Genomic DNA, 21932 nt, shown 5'->3' with positions numbered 1-21932 from the left:
GTCGTCCCCCTCCCCCCTCCCCCCTCTTTGGAGCCTGTATTACACTGAGCCAAATAAACTCGCTGCTTTAAATTACAGTTATATATGAAATCCTACAGCTATTGTTGTTACACAGAAAGTAAAAACAACATTTAAAAAGATAACGGTCTTCAACGAGTAAAAAACAAAAACAAAACAAACAAACAATAAACCCCACTTTTACGAAAACTCAATATGCAATTCAATTAAAACAGACATTCAAGTTAGTAACACTATTATTATACCATTAGCTTGAGATAATTCACTCTCTTTTAAAATCTGTTTTATTCTTTTTTCCTGCAGTTTTGAAGAACACTGTTCTACTGAGCAAAAATAAAAGTACAGCACTATTCATGGTTGTAGTGTAGTGCACAGGGTCACAAAAGGGAATAAAGTTCTATTTCCCCTGTACTGTATTCTGTGTTACATTTTCACAACAGACTGAATCTGCTAATTGGAAACTGAGATAGGATGAAGTTGTTAACATGGAGTAGAGCAGTTCTCTCCTTCAGAGACTCACGTGTTTAACATAACTGTGCCAGGAGGAACTGCTTAGCCAAGCACTTTCACTTCAAGCGAGATTCCCAAATGAATAAGAAAATCATTTTTTTGGCAGTGTTTAGCCAAACTAATTCCCCTGCTTCACATGCTCTAAAAGTGTGTCCTCAGTAAGAAGGAATGCTACGAAAATGATCTAGAACCAGGTATTAATAGCCTGCAAGACAGAACTGGGGCATGATTAAGGCAAGAGATGCAGCGCTGCTGGCACCTCTTCCTCTTTGTTAGCTTGTTTCTGGGGCAAGCCTTTAAGGAGATTAATCACCCCTTGCAGGTTCTGCATTTGGTGATCTGGAAAAAGGATTTCAAAAGATCTTCGGTGTGACAGAGCCCCCGAATCAAGTCAGTTTTAATTCCAACTGAAATATTTACAACTGATTATACATAGAAACCCAAACTATGTTGCATCAGTAACCCCCTTCTAGATTAACTCAGTGAGTTGTTTGCATGTTAAATTACAATAAAGCCTGTTGCTAATCTGAGCTGGATGATATAAGTAGAAAGAACCTGAGATTAGTAGGGGGTGATGCCCACCACAACATACATTCTTGCTGATTTTTCAATCACTAGCAGCAAAGTGTGCAAAAGAAAACTAAAAAGGTCCAATTAAAAGCATTCACCAGCAACTCTGCACATCTTAGTGCTGTCTTTATTCCTATAATTGTGGCCAGGCTCTGTAAAGAAACGTGGTTAGATTAGGGTTGACGTTGGTTCCATTACAGTTACATATACCTGTCTGTTAATCGTGGTGGTTTGCTAGCATTGGACACTTTGTAGAATTAACATTTTACATTTTGAGATCAATGTGTTCCAACTTCTTGCATGACAACAGAGGTGGGCAATGCACAACATATGGATTATCAGCAAAGCTTATGATATAGGTATGTATACTTTTAATATATAATAATACAATTGTTAGAGGATCGTTATCAGTAAAAAAACTGATTAAGTCCACACATAATTACACTGCTGATCAAACCACACATGAATTGTAAGGATTGTACATAAAATAAAATGCATAGGCAAAGCTCTCATTCACTCAATAACTTTATTAGAACTGGACTTCAAGATTAAAACTATTAAATTTCATAGTTAAATACATTCACACCTTTCCATAAAACAGTTTTATGTAAACCCTAATCTTGCACTTAAGACACTTGCACAAATGACAAGTTGATCATTGACAACTGGGAATTGTTTGACCCAGTTCTAGCTATAATTGCATCATGCTTCTTATAAACCATTAACTTATATAGAAGGTTACACATAATGACATTGCATTACACATAGAGCATGTAACACGATTATTATTTCTAGTTCTGTACACTACATATGGCAGTACATACTGATACATCACATTTCCTGTAAAAACAATACCTTTTACCTGATATACAGTTTAAACTCCTTGACCATTCTAAAAACCACTATATGAAATGCATGCACATCAAGACTGGCAATGGAAACAGAAAATAATTCATGGTTTCAGGTCATTAGTTTGAGCATGTTCCCTTTGTCATTTGTGGCAATGCAAATTCTCCCTAGATGTAGAATTTGACCCATGCAGCTGTCACTGTAACTTTTCTCTTGTAATCTTAGCTACTAATGATTCCAACTAAGTACTGGTGCATGCAAAGTCAATTCATTGCTGGTAAGTATGTCAAATCCAGATACAAAATGTTCTGCATATGTAGGCATCATTGACTACAACTACTAAGGCTCTTATAATCAACTGACTACTTTAAGAAATTAAAACATAGACTAACATTTCAAATGATGCTTTTGTTGCTGAAGTTTATCACTAAATGTCTGTTTGACAAACTTTAACAATCAAAGCCATGTTATGTTGCGAGGAAAGGAAGCAGAACCACTGACTACATCCTCAGTATCCACTCACATGATACAAAGAAAGTTGTTACAGGTTATTCAGTGTTTTGCACTGGAGTAAAAGCTGATAAAAAAAAAAAAATCAGCCTGTTCATATATTAACTAAATAGAACATCATGTGATCAGGTTCTGCAATGGGGGGTTTGTGCAAGGCATAAAATTCAAAGAATGAGAGGGAAGGAGATTCTGCATTTCTTGGAAGAGAATTATGTCCTGTAATAAATTGCAAAATAGCCCAGATTTTCGAGATTAGATTAATGTGGTTGTTCCCAACTCCACTACTCATATTTCAGTGCGTAACATCTGCACATAATTGTGTTGTGTTTATAAAGTGCGCCTCGATACAATACAGATGAAAAATAAACAAAACGACCTGGCTGAATTTAGACACATCCCTCTTCTTGACCACACTGGCTCCATTGCTGCACATGGGAACCGTTTTTGTTGGAAATGCAGCTTAGTACAGGAGGCATTTCTTCTATTGGCTGCAGTGGGAGGCTCAGCTGGAGGTGATGAGAATGCAGAGTGCTGGTGGTTCTGGGGCTGTGAGCAGTGTCTTATTGGGGTCCCCGTGTCACAATCAAAGAGTTTTATTACTTGAAGGAGGCTCGGACTTTCCTGCCCTTCAGGGGCTGTGGGGGGCGGAAGTTATTTACCATGCAGCGTCGGTCCTCCTCTTCACCCGTGAACAGAAGCATTCGGAACTTCTCCATCTGTTGAGGGGCAGAAAAAAAAAGAATATGCATCAAACTGAATAGGAAAAAGCAACTGTGGCTGTCTTTCCAATGCATCCCTGATTACTGTAGAAATAATTGTAGTTTTTAAGGTTTAAAAAGCAATGCAGGCAGATTTCGGTGGCAGATTCCCATACAATTTGATTAGTGACCCTCCACAGAGGCTTTATTTTAAGACACTGCAGCTGCCATAAATCCTCCTCAGCAAATTGATTTCTCATAGACAGCGGTCAATTACACAACTAGCAAGAAGTATCTTGAGTAACACAGAGTGTTGTATTCACCTGAGCCCTGTCCAAAGACAAAAATAATGCTTTAAAGTGAACATTACTTTTTTGGCAGCCAACAGGACTACAAAACCATTCAATTGTTTCAATTTGTCTAAGAAAAATGCACACCATTTCCTGTCGATCGACGTTTACCAAACTGGAACATCTGCACAAAGGCTGCCTCCCCACTTTCAGAAAATTAGCATGAAATGTAGAAAAACTGACAGGATACTTGCTTAAAGAAAAAACATCTCCATCAACATTTAATACTGCTTACCTCCACAGGCTGTTAATGAAGTGTATAAAATGGTTCAGGGCTGATTTAACATACAATATGAGAAATCTAATGTTAAAGGAGTCAGCTGAATTCTCATTCATTAATGCACTCCCATAACATGTCTAACATATATTGTTCATCTTACAGTGTAACAGAGAGAAAAGTGGCTGGCATTTTAGCTATAATATACTGACCACTGAAAGTAAGCACAGACTGAGGGACGTGATGACTGGGTGTGTGAAATCAGAAGCGATAACCAGACTTTCCTTCACGGCTGATAACCTATTCATGGTTTGTATATTGTGACAGTTTTGCAGTGTTAATAGTATAAATAACTATTTAAGTTTTGTTCTGACGATTCCCTCAACAAGCATGGATTTCGTGCCGAACCATCATGTTGAACCATCTCAGCACAGCTTAAGGAATTAAAAACAAAAAACAGGATTTATACAAGGACAGTCTCATTGACCAGCCTGTATCAATATCCACAGTATTGTTTAGTGATATACTATATGATAAAGGGGTAGGGAGACTGGGTTTGCACACTTGGAAGGGCCCACCTGTTTCTCTGAAACCTTAATTGGCTCCTTGAGGACAATCCATGTGACGCTCTCGAGCAGGGGGGGCGTGGTGAGGGAACCGGGGTATGTCCAGTAACTCAGGTTACTGGGGAGGAGGCACTTGGGGTTGAAGCCCTTAAAGTCTGCCTTTGTTTCCTAATAGCCAAAAAAAACAAGAATTACCATAGGTGCAAAAAGGAAGATGAATACCTATTCCCAGAATATATATATATTATACTATGTTCCTAATATTTAAAGAATGTTTGTTTTAAAGCCCAATTAAATTCATTTAAGTTTGCAGTTCACGAAACCTTGTTCAGATGTTTAAGGGAGGGTTAGAAGTTAATTATTATTTTCAAGTTCATACCTCAAACTGCAAATAGGGATTTTTTTATTTTATTTTATTCACATTAGATTTTTGGAAATCATTAAATGAGAGAAGCAAAGTTACCTTAAACTTGACCATGTATAGGGCATCTGTTAGTTTGTGCAAACCTGGGTGCTCATCCCCAATCTAAAGAAGATTTGGAGAAAAACAAATGTTAATTATGATGGTACTGGCCTTTTGAAAGATTCTTCTAGTGCAAGCTCATGAATATACCAAATTAATTTGATTTCAGTTGCTCTGAGATATCAAAACTGAAACCCTACACATTAAAACTCTGGGTAGCCAACCTGCAATTACTGCTTTGGAAATCTGAGAATTGCCTTCAGTAAAGGTCAGCTACATCTTACTACCGCTTTTATGGAGCAGAGAAAATATTCCCCATCATTCACCTGTTCTACAGTTTCAGTAAAGGCAGCTGGCATTGCATGTTTTAAGTGGAGTTTTAACTAGAAAGAGTTTGTCCAGCATGATAAAAAGCACTGCTCTTTGCTACAGTACCTTTTGAAGGCTTCTCAAATTACTTCGACAGCAAAGGGTCAATTGCAGTGAACATAGTACTGAAGCTAATAAAGTGTAGTCAACTTGTTTTTATAAAGCCATGGGGAAATGCAAATGCCGCCAACCCCTTCTCTCACCTCAATGAAGATGCCGAGGACAGCCAAGCCATCGGGGGCCGCTGAGGCGTCCTGGATGGTCTTGTACTTTGTAGCGTTCCAGTGGACCAGATGAAGCTGCAGACGAGACCGGAGAAAAGGGAAATGCAACGTTCAGCCCCACAGCTTTCCACCTTTCAACTCATTATCTTTCACAAAGACTAGTGCACTCTGCATTTACACACATTCTCAGGGGCTATAAAAATAAGTAAGGATTGGACAAAAATCTTGGAATCTATTCATGAAGGCCATTCATGACACTCTTATTCCAAAACAATTACTTCTTTCTCCCAAATATTGCCACTTTAGTAAACAATGTTCTCAGGGAGAAAGAAGTTGCAAATGAATAGGTGGTTTAATGTCACATGGGAGGATATGGGTGTATTTAAATAGACATAAGCCTGGCAATCTCTCTGCTGACCCAGAGCTTCATCCCGTCGATCAGTCCAAAATTCTGCTCCTACCTCAGACACGTAGGACTTCCCATTGACGGTGTGCTCTGAGCCATGACTGTTCTTCCCTCCCCAGTGGAAATGGAACTGTTTCAACCTATAGGGGACTTCCAGGGGCCCATCTTGGATCACTGCCCAAGCACAAAGACTTTCATTAGAGACTTCTAAGCTGAAGATAATTTTTGCAATAACAATCTCCATCCACTGAATGGAACTGCATACTATGCAAACATGTTATTAAAAGTTAACATGAAGAGTTAATGGAAATACTTCAAAAACTATCCAGTCAAACCCCAACCCCCGAATTACTTATGAATCTAACCCCTGCAGGTTAGATTTCCAACTAACACCAGTACATTCAGTCACTCTGGTGTCACATTGGGAGTTTCTATTTATAAATACACTTCTCAGTGGAAGAATTTCATGTTTACTTGTGTTGCAATCAAACGCAACAAAGACATTTCTCAATAACTTCATTGTTCGCCCCCAAACACTCAGATAGATTTGATGTGTAACCTTTACTCCCTCCCGGGAGCATGTTTTGTAAATATTTTCCTAGGAAAAAGTACGGAAGCATCTCTATCACCCAAGAACGAGGACCTTCTGGGAAGACTAGACCATTTGCATTCCATTATACCACTTATTACATGTCCAGGTCTTGTTTTTTCCTATTTAAGTTTGAAATAACATGTGTTTCTTTTAACACTGCACATGTGGGACCTAAATAATAATAAATGAAAGTGAGTAAGGGTACGAGGAATAATAAAACCCTCAACAGTCTCCACTTTGCTCTGCACTGCAGGTTGAGCATAATCCATTCTCATACTGGTTTGACATGTTGCTGTTAAGGATTAAAGGAAAGCTAGGTTCAAGGAAGAGGTTTTTTTTTTTCTAATCCTGCAATTGGGCTATTGGACTAGTGCCAAATTAGACAAAATACCATGTCTGTTAATTGCATTAAAGTTACTTCAGATACAGAACATGCAGTTGTATAAAAAGGGATTCAATGTTAAATCACAATCGCCTACATTTTGTTTGTACAGCTCAGGACAATAGAAAATTAAAGGCACTATATAAGAAAGTGTGTGTGTGTGTGTGTGTGTGTGTGTGTGTGTGTGTGTGTGTGTGTGTGTGTGTATATATATATGTAAATTTACATTTAAGTTTCACAATAAACATCACAGACATCATCTTGATATATTGTACCACTTTGGCAGTTGCGGGTTGGAGACGAATTCTTTTAAGACACATAGCTTTAGTCATTTAAGAGAGTTTGTGAGAACCCTTGTGTGAACATGACAGACGATGGACCTTGCAATATGGTCTGCTTGTAAAGTTGTGACCTGCCCTCACGGCCCCAACACTCCACCACTCTGGGATAACTCATTTGGTTTTGGTAAGCAGTGGAACCATCAGAAAGCCACAGGTTTTGACAAAGAGATTTAAACAACCAAGACCATGAAAACTGCCCTTTGTGTCAGGGCCTAGGCAAATTCTCCTTCCTCTGCATCCAACACCCAGCACCTGGTTAAAGACCTATTGTCAGTGTCATAGATTAAAACAGAGACATCACAGGCGGAGTCAGGCCGAATGGAGTTCTGTGCTATTTAGACATTACATTCCGTGCAAAGATAGTGTGTTTTTTCAGATCCTCAAACAAACATTTACATTGTAGAAATGACGTGCTAATTTTATTCCACATGGCATTCAAACCAAATCTTTTGGAAACGGTCATATTCAAGTTGCCTCAATGGAATAGAGAGACTGCAGGAATCAATTGCGATCCATGTTTACACCCAATTCAGATGGTTAGATAACACTCACCTGCATTGTCGTCAAAGTCAGCGAACTCTACCCCGACAGAGTGCCCATTGTTGGAAATGCTGATAGATGTGCAGCCGTTGTAGGAGATGTTCAGAGAGGAGAGGCTGGCCTCATATACAGCCTGGGAAGGGACAATGTCTATTGGAGACTGACGGCTTCCCTGGGCAATGGGATAATCCTTGTGCCATTCATCAGGACCTTAGAGAGATTTTTTTGAAAACAACATTTAATTGTTTTTTGGGAACATCTGTAATGAATCACAAAACCATTGAAAAGAATGTTATTGTTTTGTATCTATTGCTTCACGGTTTCAGTAATTTCTTCATAAGCAGAGACCTTTTCACAAAATCTAAAAGACTGTTTTAAGTAATCTTTTATTTAGGAATACTTTTTTGATGCTATTATTCTCTATGACTCAGATGTACTTTGAAAAACCAAGAACCTTAAAAATAGTTTAATGATCTCCAAACTGAATTTCTCAGATTGAAAACTTGGTGTGCCCCATTATGAACCCCTGCTAGACCACTGGCTAATTTTCATTAGAAATAAGTAACTGGACCTCCTTGTGCCTCCTGGGAAATGTACACCATTTCTTAAAATATACAAATTTAAATAAAAAAAAAAAAAAAAAAAAAAAAAAACCAACCCTCAGAAACATTTCAGCCTCCCTCATTTTATTGTATATGATGTGACTGAAAATGACTCCCTAGCTTTAGCAAGAACTGGACTAATCTAGAATTAACCCTTTTTTAGCACTGCTGCCCAGAAGAGAACCAACAGAAGCTTCACAAGTCCAAAGTTATTGCATTAACAATACAAATGCATACTTGTGGAAATTTCTAGTTTTCCAGAAAATTGAGTGCATTTTAACACAATGACCACTTTATTAAATACGTTTTGCTAGTCTTCTCTTTTTTTACAGGTATCGCGGTTCATGTATATAAGAGAAGAGATATGAAATTGTCATTTATTCAAATTCACTAACTGTATAATAGAGAATAACGCAAGCGGTAGCTTGTGATGTGAGAATGTAATGCAAACCTGACGAGTGGGATTTATCCAAGCACCACACACCGAGAATAGGCATTACATTCTCATATCACACACTACCCCAAGCAATATTATTTATAATTGTTGAGCGTTTTTATTTATTTTTTTCCTCTGCTGAGAAGCGAGCGAGAGAAGACAACAACTGTGCGAGGTGCTGCTGGAATTGCATCCCGCTTGCCAGCTCCGCGGTGAGGTCGTGCTCTGTTGCTGGTGTTAATGAGCGCTTTTCCCGTATCAACCGGCAGTACGGAAAATATCAACTGCATGAGCCCATTCATAAAAATGCTCACCAGCTACATAGTTATTCTGCACATAAAAGCAACATCTGCTGCGATTGCCTTACCATTTTCGTCTCCGTATCCCCAGTTGTTTCCAGTCATTCTGACGACCACGTAATGTTTCTGGCGCCGTTATACGATGCAGCTAACGTGTCTTATCTCGGGTTCTCTTTTATAAAGGCTAAGGCACTGCCCTTCTGAATTCTGAGACGAGAGAAATAGCTGGCGAATGGGTGCTACACTATTCATTAAACACCGCCTCTTTTGGAGCGGAAAGGATCAGTTATTCATAAAAAGCAAGGCGAATCGAGCTGCTTGTACAATTTGCATTTTTAGAAAAACAAGGAAGCTGCTCAATATAGGTTCCATTACAACATACGTCAATCACTAGAAATACTTAATGAAGAAGTAATGTAATTGATAACTCGCTATTTTAATAATTAACTAGACGAAGCCTTGTAGCTAATTATAAAAATAGCGAGTTATATAATTTACTTTTTATTCTTCATTTTATATATACAGTACATTTTAAACAGTTCAACCAAAACCGTTTGCCTTTAACTTTCTAGTAGCTAGTAGTAGAGTGTGTTGCTCTGTTAGAGTTACCACGGTTGGTGTTGGTTCAGTGGTACACATTCCTGAATCTGCATGCCCAGCATAGCCTGAGGCTGAAGATTCATTCATGTATTGCCTGGCAGGTTAAAACAAACAGCACCACGCTACAGCTTTCACCAGCGCTGACTGTTGTATACATGTGCAATGGCTTTAGACAATATGATTTAGTTCTTTGTTTTTTGTTTTTGTTTTTGTTTTTGTCTTGAAATAAGGCCATCTTTGTCAGCCGCCACAGATGGGAACATATTATTGTAATACACTTTAAACAACAAAATGGGCTCTTTTAACTCTACCTATAGTTGTTAATCCAAATGATGTTAGAAATATTGGGATATCACTTGTTGAAGGATTTTGTTATTAATATATTTGAACATCGTGATAACCCTTGTAATGATGACTTGCCTATTAAATATATTGATTACAGTCAGATATAGGCTCAGTGCGACCGGTGTTATGCTATAGGTCATCGGAAGAAACATCGCATTTGGAGTCAGGGCGCATGCGAGTTGATTTGCTCATGCACAGTTTATTTTTTCTACAATGTTTCAAACTTCTCTGCTAAAAAATGTCGCATTTCAATGGTTTTGTATTGGAGTGTAATAATGAAAAAGTCAACGAAAGACGCGGCTTTCCTGACAGTGTGTACTGAAGGCTACACTTTTGAAAAATACAGTAACCAGATACAAATGAATATTTCAGTTATTTGAAGACACTGCTGTTTAAATAAAAGCTATACTGTGAACATAGCGAGCTCAATCAGAAAGCCAGTACAGTACTGTGCACGGTGTTTTAAGCCGTTCTTTTGTGTAAATGTGAGTCAGTCAGTCAATCAATAAATAAGTCACCAATGTCTTGTTACAAATTGACCAGGTCCAGCTTTTATCTCAAAATGCATCACACGTCGATAGCCTAAAAAACTTCGCAATTGCATTTGATCGAGTGCTCCAAACATTTTTTTTTAAATCATTCCCATCACCTCACTGATAAAAAAAAAAAAAAAGAATAACAAACATTCCGTTCTCGCGGTTATCTAAATGTAACTATAAAATCACAATAATAAAAGATAATACATTTACAAGTAATCCATGGACACCTATTTATACGCGCCCCTAGGCAGCCTATACATAGCAGTTTATAAATAAGAGATATGATAAGAGCTAAGCAAGGTCACAGTAATATGGAAATGGAAACAAATCCTACATAGAACTGTCATTTAGTTAGAAAACAGAAACAGGAAGAATAAATAGTGTTATTTTAAGAGCATGCCAATGGCCAATCTGTATAATCAGGGGCTCTGGAACTAGGGGGCTGGGGGGTGCGACATGCCCTATTGTCATGTTTATAAAACCGTGTTTAATATTTGTTTTTAATTGTCCAATTATCCAGTAAAATTGGATGGGGTATCGTATATTTTTTGCCCTTATAACACCGGCTGTCTATATTAAGCACAGCATATACTTAAAAGATCTAGTTAAAAACACACACGACATTAATAAAAATAAATAAATCATACACTAATAATAATAACACGTGATAATGACACATTATCAAATAAACTACAGTGAAGCCTGAAAAAAATAAAAATAAAAATAAAAACATTCCGATGCCTTTCCCGTGGGGATTATTGTGCTGATTGTATACAGGTAAACTTTCAAACACCAGTACTATGATCCATTTGCAAAATATGTAGCCCTGGGGAAGAAGCACCTAATTCTTCCCCAAATGATGCAACTTTGCTTAGAAAACCTCCATCGTCATCTCGATCGCGCCTACTGAAATGTGTATTTATCAACCCTCCCAGACCACGTTATGCAAATCATTAGTGCGTTTATGGGATAGGTTATATGCTGTTCTGTTAAGAACCACTGCTGTTTAATCAACACCAAATGATTTTAAATACCAGTAATTTATATACATTCATTTCATTCTGGAGTTCTAAAGCGTCACTTTCTACTCGTCTCTGTTTAACTCTGCTGTAAATTATTGTCTGCATTTTTGCTGAATGGTAATTTAATATATTACTGAACTTTCTTTGAATATACTATATCGATAAATCACCACCTTCCTTTACTTGTGTGTTGTTTTCCCACGGTCTCTTAGTGGTGGGAGGATAATATTCTCATGAAAATAAAATATAAATAGCAAAGGGTATTGTTTTGGATTATGACGCAGGTGTACCAAACGGTATATTAGATAAAAGGTGAAATTGTATACTTTATTTAAACGATTAGCTACAGTACAGTAGAGTTAAACAATGCAATGTAAAAAAAAAAAAAAAAAAAAACACCACCATATTACATTTATTATAATAATTGAGTTAAAGCGCACTGAAGTAAAAGATAAGTCGAGTTATGTTATAAAACACAATTATCCTTAAATTTTTTTATTTTTATTTTTTTAGCGCATGCAGTTTTACTTATTCGTAGAGACTATACAAGAATATATCTGAAAGAAGTAAATATATTAGGGGTGACTAAGAACTTGAATTTTGGATATAAAATGTCAATACAACTTTAATTTGGAAAGACAATTCTCTATCCTCCATCATTTTCTCTTTTTTTTTTGACGCCCGAAAGTGCAATCTATGTACACGGTTGCACATTTACTTTCCAACAAAGTCCAGGAGATGTTTGGCGAATCTGCTCGAGCCTTGTGCAAGAGGAAGAGGAACGAGTTTAAATCGGGTAGCGTAGCTATGGCAAGCGTCGACAAAGGAAAATCAACTAAAAAGCAGAAATACGACAGACAGCTCAGGTACGGAAAGCACGACAGATACAGAACAACAAACCGGGTTTTTAAACCGCTCATGATTTTTGAGATTCGTTTTTGCAGTGCTTTTTATTATACCAGCGGTGCAAATGTTGTTGCCCATTTCTACGGGTAGACCCTTGGTGCTTTTAAACCAGAAGGTAATTGATATTTAAAAAAATTGATACCGTAGTGAAATACTGTGGTTTTTTTATGCTTGTGATTTTTTTCCCCTTGAAAAATGAAATACAATAATGCAAAAAAGTATTACGTTATTGGAGGAAAATGTCTTATAAATTATGTGTGAACTCTATTCAGTTTTAATAAATGTGGGGCTTTATTCAAATAGTTTCTTGCATGAAAGAAGTCCAGCAACTATATGTGCAGTTAATACTAATTTATAGCTAACCACACTGCGCTGTTGATTAATTGGTGTTAATATTTTCCTCTGCATGATGAAGATTATGGGGTGATCATGGCCAGGATGCGCTGGAAAATGCCCACGTTTGTCTGATCAACGCTTGTGCAACAGGGACAGAAATACTGAAGAATCTGGTACTTCCAGGTAAATGTCTTCTGCAGTACACAACAAACCAGTAGTTGAAAGGTTAACATCTAGACTTGTACATACCAGTATTCAGAACCAATGTCTGGGCTTCCTCCAGGGAATACAGATAAATGTGCCCCCTTTTGAAAGTGCTCTGTATACTAAACATAATGGAGCATAACAGGTACTGATCTCTAAAAGCTTAGTGGTTTGCAGTTTGCTGTCATACCTGCTTCAGCGGTAGGTAATGTACATGCCATGTGCTTTTTGTAAAGTGCTGGATCATTTATGTTGGTGTTTCATTACTAAATAAAGACTTTTGTCATCTAGAAATAGTTCAATGACAGCTGATGAGGTATTTTAACTGTATTTTTTATTTATTTTTCACTACTTCCGTATTGGAGCATTCACCATTGTGGATGGTCATAAAGTCAGTGGAGACGATGCTGGAAATAAGTGAGCTTTCCTTATTAATTATATAGCTGGAAACCACCCGTTGTGCTGTTTTTGTTTATTTATTTATTAAATTTTAATTATTTATTTATTGCCATTGTAAATCTTTTCATTGCAATGAAGATTACAGGGGGACAATGGCCAGCAAGTGCTGGAAAATGTATAAATTGGTTGGATTAACATTTGTGCTGCAGGGACAGAAATACTAACTATTTACACAGTTTTGCAAAATGTCTTAAATGACTTGTTATACAACGAAACAGTGACATTTAGCTAGATTTTTATTCACGTAAATAAATACATGTTACTTTATGATCCAGCCCCGTTCTTTCCTTTGGCAACAACACCCTACAGGGGGTCAAGAAGAGCTACTTCCTTGTAGTGACCCCTGGGCAATGTCTCTGATGGCAAAAGGCTCTTCAAATCGAACTTACCATGCAATGCTTAAGCAAAGCAGTGTTGGGCTTGGTTAGTACTTGGATGGGAGAGCACCTGGGAATACTGAGTGCTGTAGGCTGCATGTTGAGCTCATACGTATATATAACACCCTACAAAACCAATAACGGCACCACACCTCCTTCCCACAAGCAAAATGTCACTGAATCTATGAAACCATAAGAGAAGGTCATACCCAGGGACTGGACCTTACTACTTGTCTAAGTAACCTTAGCATAAAGATTTTGATATCCTTGCATGTTCTTGTTGGGTGCCTATATAACACATTTTGTTGTATAGTGAGCTGGAGATAAGGGTATAGATGCGTAGCTGATCACTCACTGACTTGCTTTATGTCAATTTTTGTCTGCAGCTTCTTTCTTACTAAGAGCAGCATTGGCAGGGTAAGCCCTGGTAAATTATGCATCTCCTTCATCAATATTTCAGACATTGAATTGCATGTAGTTGTTTAAAAATTAATGTATTTTAATTTTCCCCTTAGAATCGGGCTCAGGCTGCCACAGAACTATTACAGGAGCTCAACAACGATGTGTCTGGAAATTTTGTGGAGGAGGTTAGTATTTCAAAAGGGTCATCACATGGTATCTTAAACTTACTGGTACATGTAAATACATACCCAGTATACACCAAGTTTAAAGTAAGACATAGTATTGAAGACTATTTCATATAAATCTCATATTAAATGTCATTGCAGCTTCTCAGTTTACCTGGAGGCATAAGTTTTGTCATGTTTGATTGCTTATAGAGTCCGGATAAGCTCTTGGACAACGACCCTGACTTTTTCTGTAGGTTTAGCTTGGTGATTGCAGTTCACTTACCTGAAAGGTATGCAAAATCATTCTATTTATTCTTTGTCTTCTTACTGTTAATATTAATTCACTCTTATCAAGGCCCTTTTCTGTCAAAAAAAACTACTGGGATAACAGTGAAATGTTGGTGGTGGCGACTTTGACAATAGTGAATTTGTTGATGGTCAAACTTTAGTGATAATTGCAATTGCTTTCGAGGTAACTTCTTTCTTATTTGCGTCTGCAGTACAATATTGTGTTTAGCTGCTTTTTTGTGGGGTGCTGGAGTGCCACTTCTGGTCTGCAGGACGTATGGGCTCATTGGGTATATGAGACTGGTGGTGAAAGAGCACACAGGTTAGTAACCTTGGGTCCCTGTCCTATGAAGTTGTAGCTGGGAAAAGGAATTTTAGGAAAATGTAATAAGCAATAGAGTGTTTCTTGTATTTGTATTCGATTAGCATCGTCAGAGATGAAGCGGAATAAAAATGGAACCATGTGTACTCTCGTGAGTTTGTATTTTCCTAAAAAAAAAAAAAAGTAATATGAATGTCTGCAAGTTTCATAAACAATGTTATGATTTTTTTTTTTTTTTTTTTTTGTTCTTTACCCTTAATCAGTCGTAGAATCCCACCCAGACAATGCACTTGAGAATCTAAGGCTGGATCATCCATTTCCAGAACTCAAAAAGCACATTCAGTCATATGCCTTGGAAAATATGGAAAAAAGGGTATGTTTGAAAAAACCCTCAATGACATTGTCTATACTAGTGCTTTATACAGTGCATAATTCCAGGTTGGGTTCTCTTTTGTTTTGGTCTTACAATAGCATTGGGCAGGTGGAATAATTGTCCATGTCTGAGGCTCTTTTGCCTCTCACCTCCCCATCCTCCAGTCAGATATGGTATATCATGTCATCCTTTCTTATTCTAGTCTGTTGTACTCAGTGACTGGAAACCGATACTTTCAGATGAGAGGTTTTGCTGCATTAATTAAAAAAAAAAAGTGACAATAACTTTGCTTCAGTCATTCATGAAAGTTGAACACTGACTAAACGCAAGACTAAATTGGGTTGCAGGTAACAAGTTTGTAAATGTTTTAAGAATACATACTAATATGAACCCTTTACAAATAGTCTATCTACTAAACACTCTTGCCGCCTTCTATATAAATATAATTTTCTCTTAAAATTTGAAATCTGCAGGATCATAGCCATACGCCTTGGATCATCGTGATGGCGAAGTATCTGGAAAAATGGCGCAGTGAGGTAAACTGAGCCCTGAAGTGCTTGGAAACATTGAGTTTTGTCATTATTTATTAAAATGAGGAAGCTGTTGTCACAAGCCTTTCATGAGTTTATGTAATTAAGAAGTCAGGCGTGTTAAATTGAGACAGTAGTAGAACCAGCTAACTGGTACATATGTTATTATATATTAAACTGCATTTGTCTAAGTAGTAATGTCATGTTTGTTCTGTTTGCTATTGCAGCACAATAGCAGATGCCTAAGAGCTATACAGAAAAAGAAGCTTTTCGAGAACTTATTTGACAAGGTACAATTTCTCAGTGCCATTTGTACAGTAGCTGTTTTAGCAATGGTTTTCGTGCCATCGCAGTTCATCTTGAGTTATTCAAGTTGGCCTGGTAAGTAGATTAAACAGTGGGCATAGAACTGATATCTCAGGGTATCTAGCACAGCTCATCAACCGTCAAATGCATTTTTATTGGTGGGATTAAGTACTTGCAGTCATAGCTTAACTCTTTCTAAAGAAGACTAGGAAAAAAACAAACAAACACTCACAACAGACCAGTTCACAGGTCCCGGTTGTGGACATGCCCCTCTGTAATGTAATATAGGGCAGTATAGTTAATGTAAATACTTGTTCAGCGTTTGTAAAGAAGCATTTTTATGAAGCCTCTTGTAATTTATTTTTATTTTATTTTTAATAATGAAATAGGAATTCGTAAAAATGAGAGTGGAGAATTTTGATGAAGCCATAAAAAATGTCAACACTGCTTTGAACCCTACAAATGTGGGAGAACACTTCTGTATGTATTTAATGAATCGGAAGTGCTATGAGAATTAAATGTTGGTATTTGGTTCCCACATCACTGTCATCCACAGCCTGTAGCATTGCTTACAGTTTTTTCATTTTTTTCTTTTTTAGATTTCAAGTGGAGTTGACGAACTCTTGCAGGATGAGAACAGTAAAAACATCAAAGCCCAGGTGGTGATAAAGTATTGCTCCAACTCCCAAATGCATAGCAATATTGAGCAAGAGCTAAGAAATTGCTGTAAACATGAACTAACAATTCTTTAAAGTGATTGTGATAGTGGTAAAATATTTATGTAGATAAATAGGTGTATATATATAGATAGATAGATAGATAGATAGATAGATAGATATAGATAGATAGATATAGATAGATAGATTTAAATAGCTATATTTTACCAGGTTAATATCTATATATATATATATTATATATAGGGGGATATATATAGACATATGATATTCAATATTGTTGTTACAATATATTATGCGCTTACAATACATATATAATACCTTAAAATCATATGCAAATAAATTGTTAAACCTCAATAGTGTAATCTCAAACAAAAGACTGATAAGCAGATCATTTATATAACTCTTACTCAAAAACTAAAAACGTGGACTGTTCAGAGTTGAAACCACTTCCATGGCAAATGGTCTCTTTTGTTTCCTTTGCTTTGCCCAGACCTCCTCGTTTTATACTTTTACCAGGTTAAAACTCTTTTGAAATGCAACATCTTCTATTAAAGGGGGACAAAAGGGTTCACACGGTGATTTTTTCATTCAATACATTGTTGTTACAATTTATTTATTATCCAAGGCGCTTACAATACATATATAATACCTTAAAATCATATGCAAATAAATTGTTAAACCTCAATAGTGTAATCTCAAACAAAAGACTGATAAGCAGATCATTTATATAACTCTTACTCAAAAACTAAAAACGTGGACTGTTCAGAGTTGAAACCACTATCCATGGCAAATGGAACTTTAATTCTCTTATTTTTTATCTTCTTGTATGGACAATCCAGACAGTGATATGGTGGCTGTGGACAAGTTTTACCAGCAGCATGGTCGCTACCCAGGTAAAAAAAAAAAAAAAAAAAAGTTTCCTGCCATCTTGGCAGATTTTCAAACTTTGCTAAAAAAAAGTCAATATTGAGGTAACGGGCCCAGCTATATTTTAACATGGCAAGGCTGGATTTCCTTTATTTAAAGGGAATAAAATTATGCCATACAACTAGTCTTTTGCACACTTTCATTTGCAATGTAAGTTTCACTGGTTTTGAAAGCACATTTCCATTTGCTTACCACATAGAAAACTATATAGTTGTTTTTTTTTTTTTTGTTACTGTATTTATTACCCACTGCTTTTTTTTCCCCCAAAAAAGTAGGCAGCATTTACATTTTTGTAACATTTTATTTCTCAAGGTGTTTATAAACCAAGTTGAAGAAGACATTGGGAAGCTCAAGTCTTGTGTGAACAGTCTTCTTCAAGAGAATGGCCTTGTTGTAAATGTAAAAGACGATTACATCCATGAATTGTAAGTTCCCTTTACAAAGGAACCTGAAATGCATGCTTTTACAGTATTTTCATTTACTAAGTTACATTTTCAGTTGGAAAACGATTCAAGGTGTTTCACAGTGATACTTCTTTACTGATTACCACTAATAATCAGCCCATACACAAGCATATTATTCCAAGGACCAGTGTTTCTGTGTTATTGTAATACCCTGTTCTTTCTCCAGGGGGCAGTCCTGTGCTATAAATGATTATTTTCTTCCTTTTATTGCAGCTGTCGTTAAGGTGCTGTGGAACCACACACAGTTGCATCATTTGTGGGAGGTAATATTCTAATCAGCAGAACAAAAGTTTGGCAAACTGGAATGACAAACATTTTAGATTAAGGGATTCAGTAAATTGATTTAAAATCAGTAGTACAAGACGGCTTTTCGTCTTGTGTTTGAAATACTTAAGTGCATGCCTGCTATTTAGTCCTTCAGCCACCAGATGTCAGTTTTGAATCAAGTTGATGTAATAGAGCATTTAAGGTGTTACAGTACATTTAGGTGTGAGGAGGTAACTAGCTCAGTCTAAGGAGATTTGGCACGAAAGTAAATTGTGGTCCAGTGCTGATATTTTCTCATCATTTTCCTAATGCAAAGAAAGAAGGGTTATATTTAATACAGCGTCCCAGTATATAATCTTATATAATACTTTTCTTAAGGAGCTTGTGTGTAAACCAGCATGTTTTTCTCTTTTGCATGTTAATCTTTTGTTTGAATTTTTTCGTTTTATCAGCATTTTTCTGTGTAGATTTGCATGCATAAAATAGTGGATTAATGATCGTAATTTTTATTTTCACAGGATCTGCTGCCCAGGAAGCCATCAAAATAATTACTCATCAGTTTGTACCCTTCAATAACACTTTTATTTACAATGCAATGGCACAGGCATCTGCCACGTTCCAGTTGTATAGCGAAGCTGCTGCACTAAAACACTGTACACGTTGTATAACCTCCTGTAAGATATTGGAACATACCTGTTTAGTGTTGCTATAAAAAAAAAAAAAAAAAAAAAGAAAAACAAACATAATAAGTTATCCTTGTGGCTCTTTGTGCCTGTGTGTTTTTTACTTGGATTTTTTTTTTTTTAGCTTTTTCAATAATTTCCTGGACATCAAATCTTAGAATAAAAAAAATAAAAAATGATGTTCAATACTTTTTGTTTGCTGTGTAATCCATCTGTGACAGCAGTACATTAAACTATAACTATAATATATATAATTAATTATTTTTGGCCTGTTGACTTATAAAAAAGTAAAACCCACTACAGAGTGGCAAATTTATCTGCCAGCAGAGCATTCACCTTACACTACTTTAATCAAATCTTGGAATGAAGTTTGCTATAATAGTTGTATGTCCTGCTGCCTATCTATGTTGCCGTTTGTAACAGTTGCACTGAAAACCTGATGTAATACAAGCAATTCTGCAAGTGAAGTTATTCGCTTTCCTTGTAGGTTAAGTTTCAATAGATTTTTGATCTTGCCCTGTTTCAGGATAAAAATCTTTTTTTTTTTCTCCCTGGGTTAATGGGTGCCATTTTTTTATTAGTTGGTAAAGTGCTTAGTTTAGAACCACAAGGTTTGATTTCCAACATTTAACAGCTGTTTCATCCTTACTCCTCACACCCAGAAGACATTAAGCCCTGTGCCTCCCATGTCCTGATCTGTTTTGTAAGCTTGTTTTTGTTGTTTGTGGGGGTGGGCGTAGTAACAGAATTTGAATACCTCATTGTATGCCTGACAAACGATAGCCAATCCAGCTCTACCTTTTTGGGCGTGATCAAGTTTGCAATTTTCATTGGAGCACAGAGGCGAAATAGAACCAGATAAAACGTAATGAGAAAGCAATACTTATCAGCAGAGGGGATAGGATTAGACTTGTCAGAAGACACAAATCATAGCAAGTACAGTACTGTGCTGTGATGTGTAATTTGCTTCATTTGAAAAAGTTAAAGGACCAAATCTTGTACATGTGGCATAGTTCTGTAGCTAAAGTAGTAGTAAATATACAGTTCTGTGTTCTGACAGCCCAGCTGAGAATTATTGCAATATGTGTTTATAACAGATTAAAAAAAGACAACGCTTTTCTGTGTGTTGTTGTATTTCAATTTGACATTGCTTTTCATAAATGTCTTTTTTTTTTCTAGCACTTGTTTATTGTGGACTGCTGCTTAAAATGGACAAAAGGCTTTGTCTCTGTGTCCACATTAGGAGTATACTGCATTACGCGTCTTGCATATCGTTTACAAAATAATATGCGCACAGTCACTCGTTGTGCTGTTGAGATGCTTGTTTTCCAGGCTTTATTTTCTCCTGATACTCTGGTACAAAAAAAAAAATAATTTGTCCGGTCACAATGCTGTAAGGCACTTCCTGTGCTACAGGTAATAGCACCCTGCCTGACCCTATTACCTGTAACACACAAAACCTTTTCTAGTCTGGGAGGGGAAATGGGTTAAAGATGAGGAATGTTTTTAAAATTTGGTTATTATCTCCCAGTTTGTGAGAAAAAAACAAAATAAACCACAATTATTCATTGCACAACTGGTGATTGACAGTCCCTTTTGTGATCTGTACAGATTTTACGTAGGTTTGGCGAAGCTGCAGGGCACAGAACCTCGCCTGTGGTTTATGTAACATTTCAAATATCAACACTCGTCCAAAAAAGAACTTTAATGCCGTATATTACAGGAGAAAATAAGAACTCCGAAAACATTAAAAAGGGATCTTTTTTTTTTTTTTTTAATGGTGGTATGGCAATACTCACAATAATTTGAAGGAAACCTAACATGCCTTTTTTTCATAGGCTTATGCCATATGAACCTTCATAAATAAGCAAAACCTATTTTTAAAACTATGGGGAACTATCCACATATGTGCCAAAGATTACCAACCTTAACTCCGTTAACTGCAGAATGATTTACCATCCTGGAAATATCTCTTGGCAAACTATTTTTTGCATATTGGAAAGTTCAAAACCTGCACGTAAACAATGTCACATATTATTATACAATTACTCTTTTCACAGGTTTCTTAAGACCTTTGAGGCATTGAGCAGCAATGAATCAACGTTGAAACTTGAAAGGCCACAATGCAACATACCGATTAAAGGTGTTGCCTCCTCTTGAAATTTTAAATGAGTCTGTACTCTTGTTAGCTCATAAGCTAAATATCAGATCTGAAGGTGTTTCCCATATCGGCTGGCCATACTGCTGCTGTGGAAGTAAACAAACCGAAATGAAAGTTGATACCTACAGTTAAGATCTGTTGTGTGTAGCTAGATCAAAATGCTTAGGCCCTCAGTTTGATTCAGTTATCGGTTTGAATCATAGCTCAAAAGCACTATGGATATAGTCCTCGAGAACATTTGCCCACAGGTTGTTGCCTCCACTTGACTTGTTCCATTGCTCTGCATTTTTTCACAAAACAGCCTGAATGACAATATGTTGGGGGGACTGAAATCTTAAAATGCCCAGGCAATCTATATGAATTGTTGGCAAGATTTTTTTTTTTTTTTTTTAATTCAATTGGCAGCTTTCCATGTGTAATAAAGCTTGTCTTTGTGTTATTTCACTTGTAGTTTGTTTTGTTAGTAGCAGGTTTCTCATGCCCTGGCAAACTCGATTGGCAGGAATTAACCTTTTCAATAGATTTAAAAAAAAAAAAAAAAACCTCTGGTATGAATTGTTGACAACTTAGATTTGTTTTTAATTATATTTTATTGTTAGCTTTCCATATGTAATAAACCATGTCTTTGTATTATT

General features: G+C 36.6%; 2 protein-coding genes across 3 annotated transcripts; one reads left to right on the top strand and one right to left on the bottom strand.

Moving 5' to 3' along the window:
• Nucleotides 1-1605: 1605 nt before the first annotated feature.
• On the bottom strand, nucleotides 1606-9114 carry LOC121296326 (carbonic anhydrase 7-like). Its single transcript, XM_041221749.1, has 7 exons — nucleotides 9011-9114; nucleotides 7618-7815; nucleotides 5806-5924; nucleotides 5324-5419; nucleotides 4752-4814; nucleotides 4301-4456; nucleotides 1606-3173 (listed from the first exon to the last, which is right to left on the bottom strand). Exons 1-7 carry the CDS (start codon nucleotides 9045-9047, stop codon nucleotides 3054-3056), a joined length of 789 nt encoding a protein of 262 aa, XP_041077683.1. The 5' UTR covers nucleotides 9048-9114; the 3' UTR covers nucleotides 1606-3053.
• A 3057-nt stretch (nucleotides 9115-12171) lies between these two features.
• Nucleotides 12172-21816, top strand: LOC121296320 (NEDD8-activating enzyme E1 regulatory subunit-like). Of its 2 annotated transcripts, XM_041221737.1 has the most exons (15): nucleotides 12172-12314; nucleotides 12770-12873; nucleotides 13260-13311; nucleotides 14117-14147; nucleotides 14246-14317; nucleotides 14510-14589; nucleotides 14800-14909; nucleotides 15173-15282; nucleotides 15756-15818; nucleotides 16040-16102; nucleotides 16508-16582; nucleotides 16718-16777; nucleotides 18035-18147; nucleotides 18400-18449; nucleotides 18972-21816. In XM_041221737.1, exons 1-14 carry the CDS (start codon nucleotides 12187-12189, stop codon nucleotides 18407-18409), a joined length of 1071 nt encoding a protein of 356 aa, XP_041077671.1. In that variant the 5' UTR covers nucleotides 12172-12186; the 3' UTR covers nucleotides 18410-18449; nucleotides 18972-21816. The 2 variants fall into 2 exon arrangements, with proteins under 2 accessions (XP_041077671.1, XP_041077672.1); XM_041221738.1 differs by lacking the exon at nucleotides 16508-16582 and having other exon boundaries at nucleotides 18972-21815.
• The last annotated feature ends 116 nt before the right edge of the window (nucleotides 21817-21932 follow it).

This window comes from Polyodon spathula, chromosome 21 (assembly GCF_017654505.1).
Source record: "Polyodon spathula isolate WHYD16114869_AA chromosome 21, ASM1765450v1, whole genome shotgun sequence".
NCBI classification, from domain to species: Eukaryota; Metazoa; Chordata; class Actinopteri; order Acipenseriformes; family Polyodontidae; genus Polyodon; species Polyodon spathula.
Note: the sequence above shows the minus strand (reverse complement) of the source record. Positions and strands in the feature narration are given on the sequence as shown.

Bases quoted from the DNA above. Each gene is read 5' to 3' on its own strand.
- LOC121296320 (XM_041221737.1), top strand. From the start codon at position 12,187: ATGTTTGGCGAATCTGCTCGAGCCTTGTGCAAGAGGAAGAGGAACGAG. The intron at 14,318-14,509 runs GTTAGTATTTCA...GATTGCTTATAG, and splicing joins CTGGAAATTTTGTGGAGGAG to AGTCCGGATAAGCTCTTGGA. The intron at 16,778-18,034 runs GTGGTGATAAAG...TTATTTCTCAAG, and splicing joins GTAAAAACATCAAAGCCCAG to GTGTTTATAAACCAAGTTGA.
- LOC121296326 (XM_041221749.1), bottom strand. From the start codon at position 9,047: ATGACTGGAAACAACTGGGGATACGGAGACGAAAATG. The intron at 7,816-9,010 runs GTAAGGCAATCG...AATCTCTCTAAG, and splicing joins GGGATACGGAGACGAAAATG to GTCCTGATGAATGGCACAAG. The intron at 5,925-7,617 runs GTGAGTGTTATC...GTGCTTGGGCAG, and splicing joins TGACTTTGACGACAATGCAG to TGATCCAAGATGGGCCCCTG.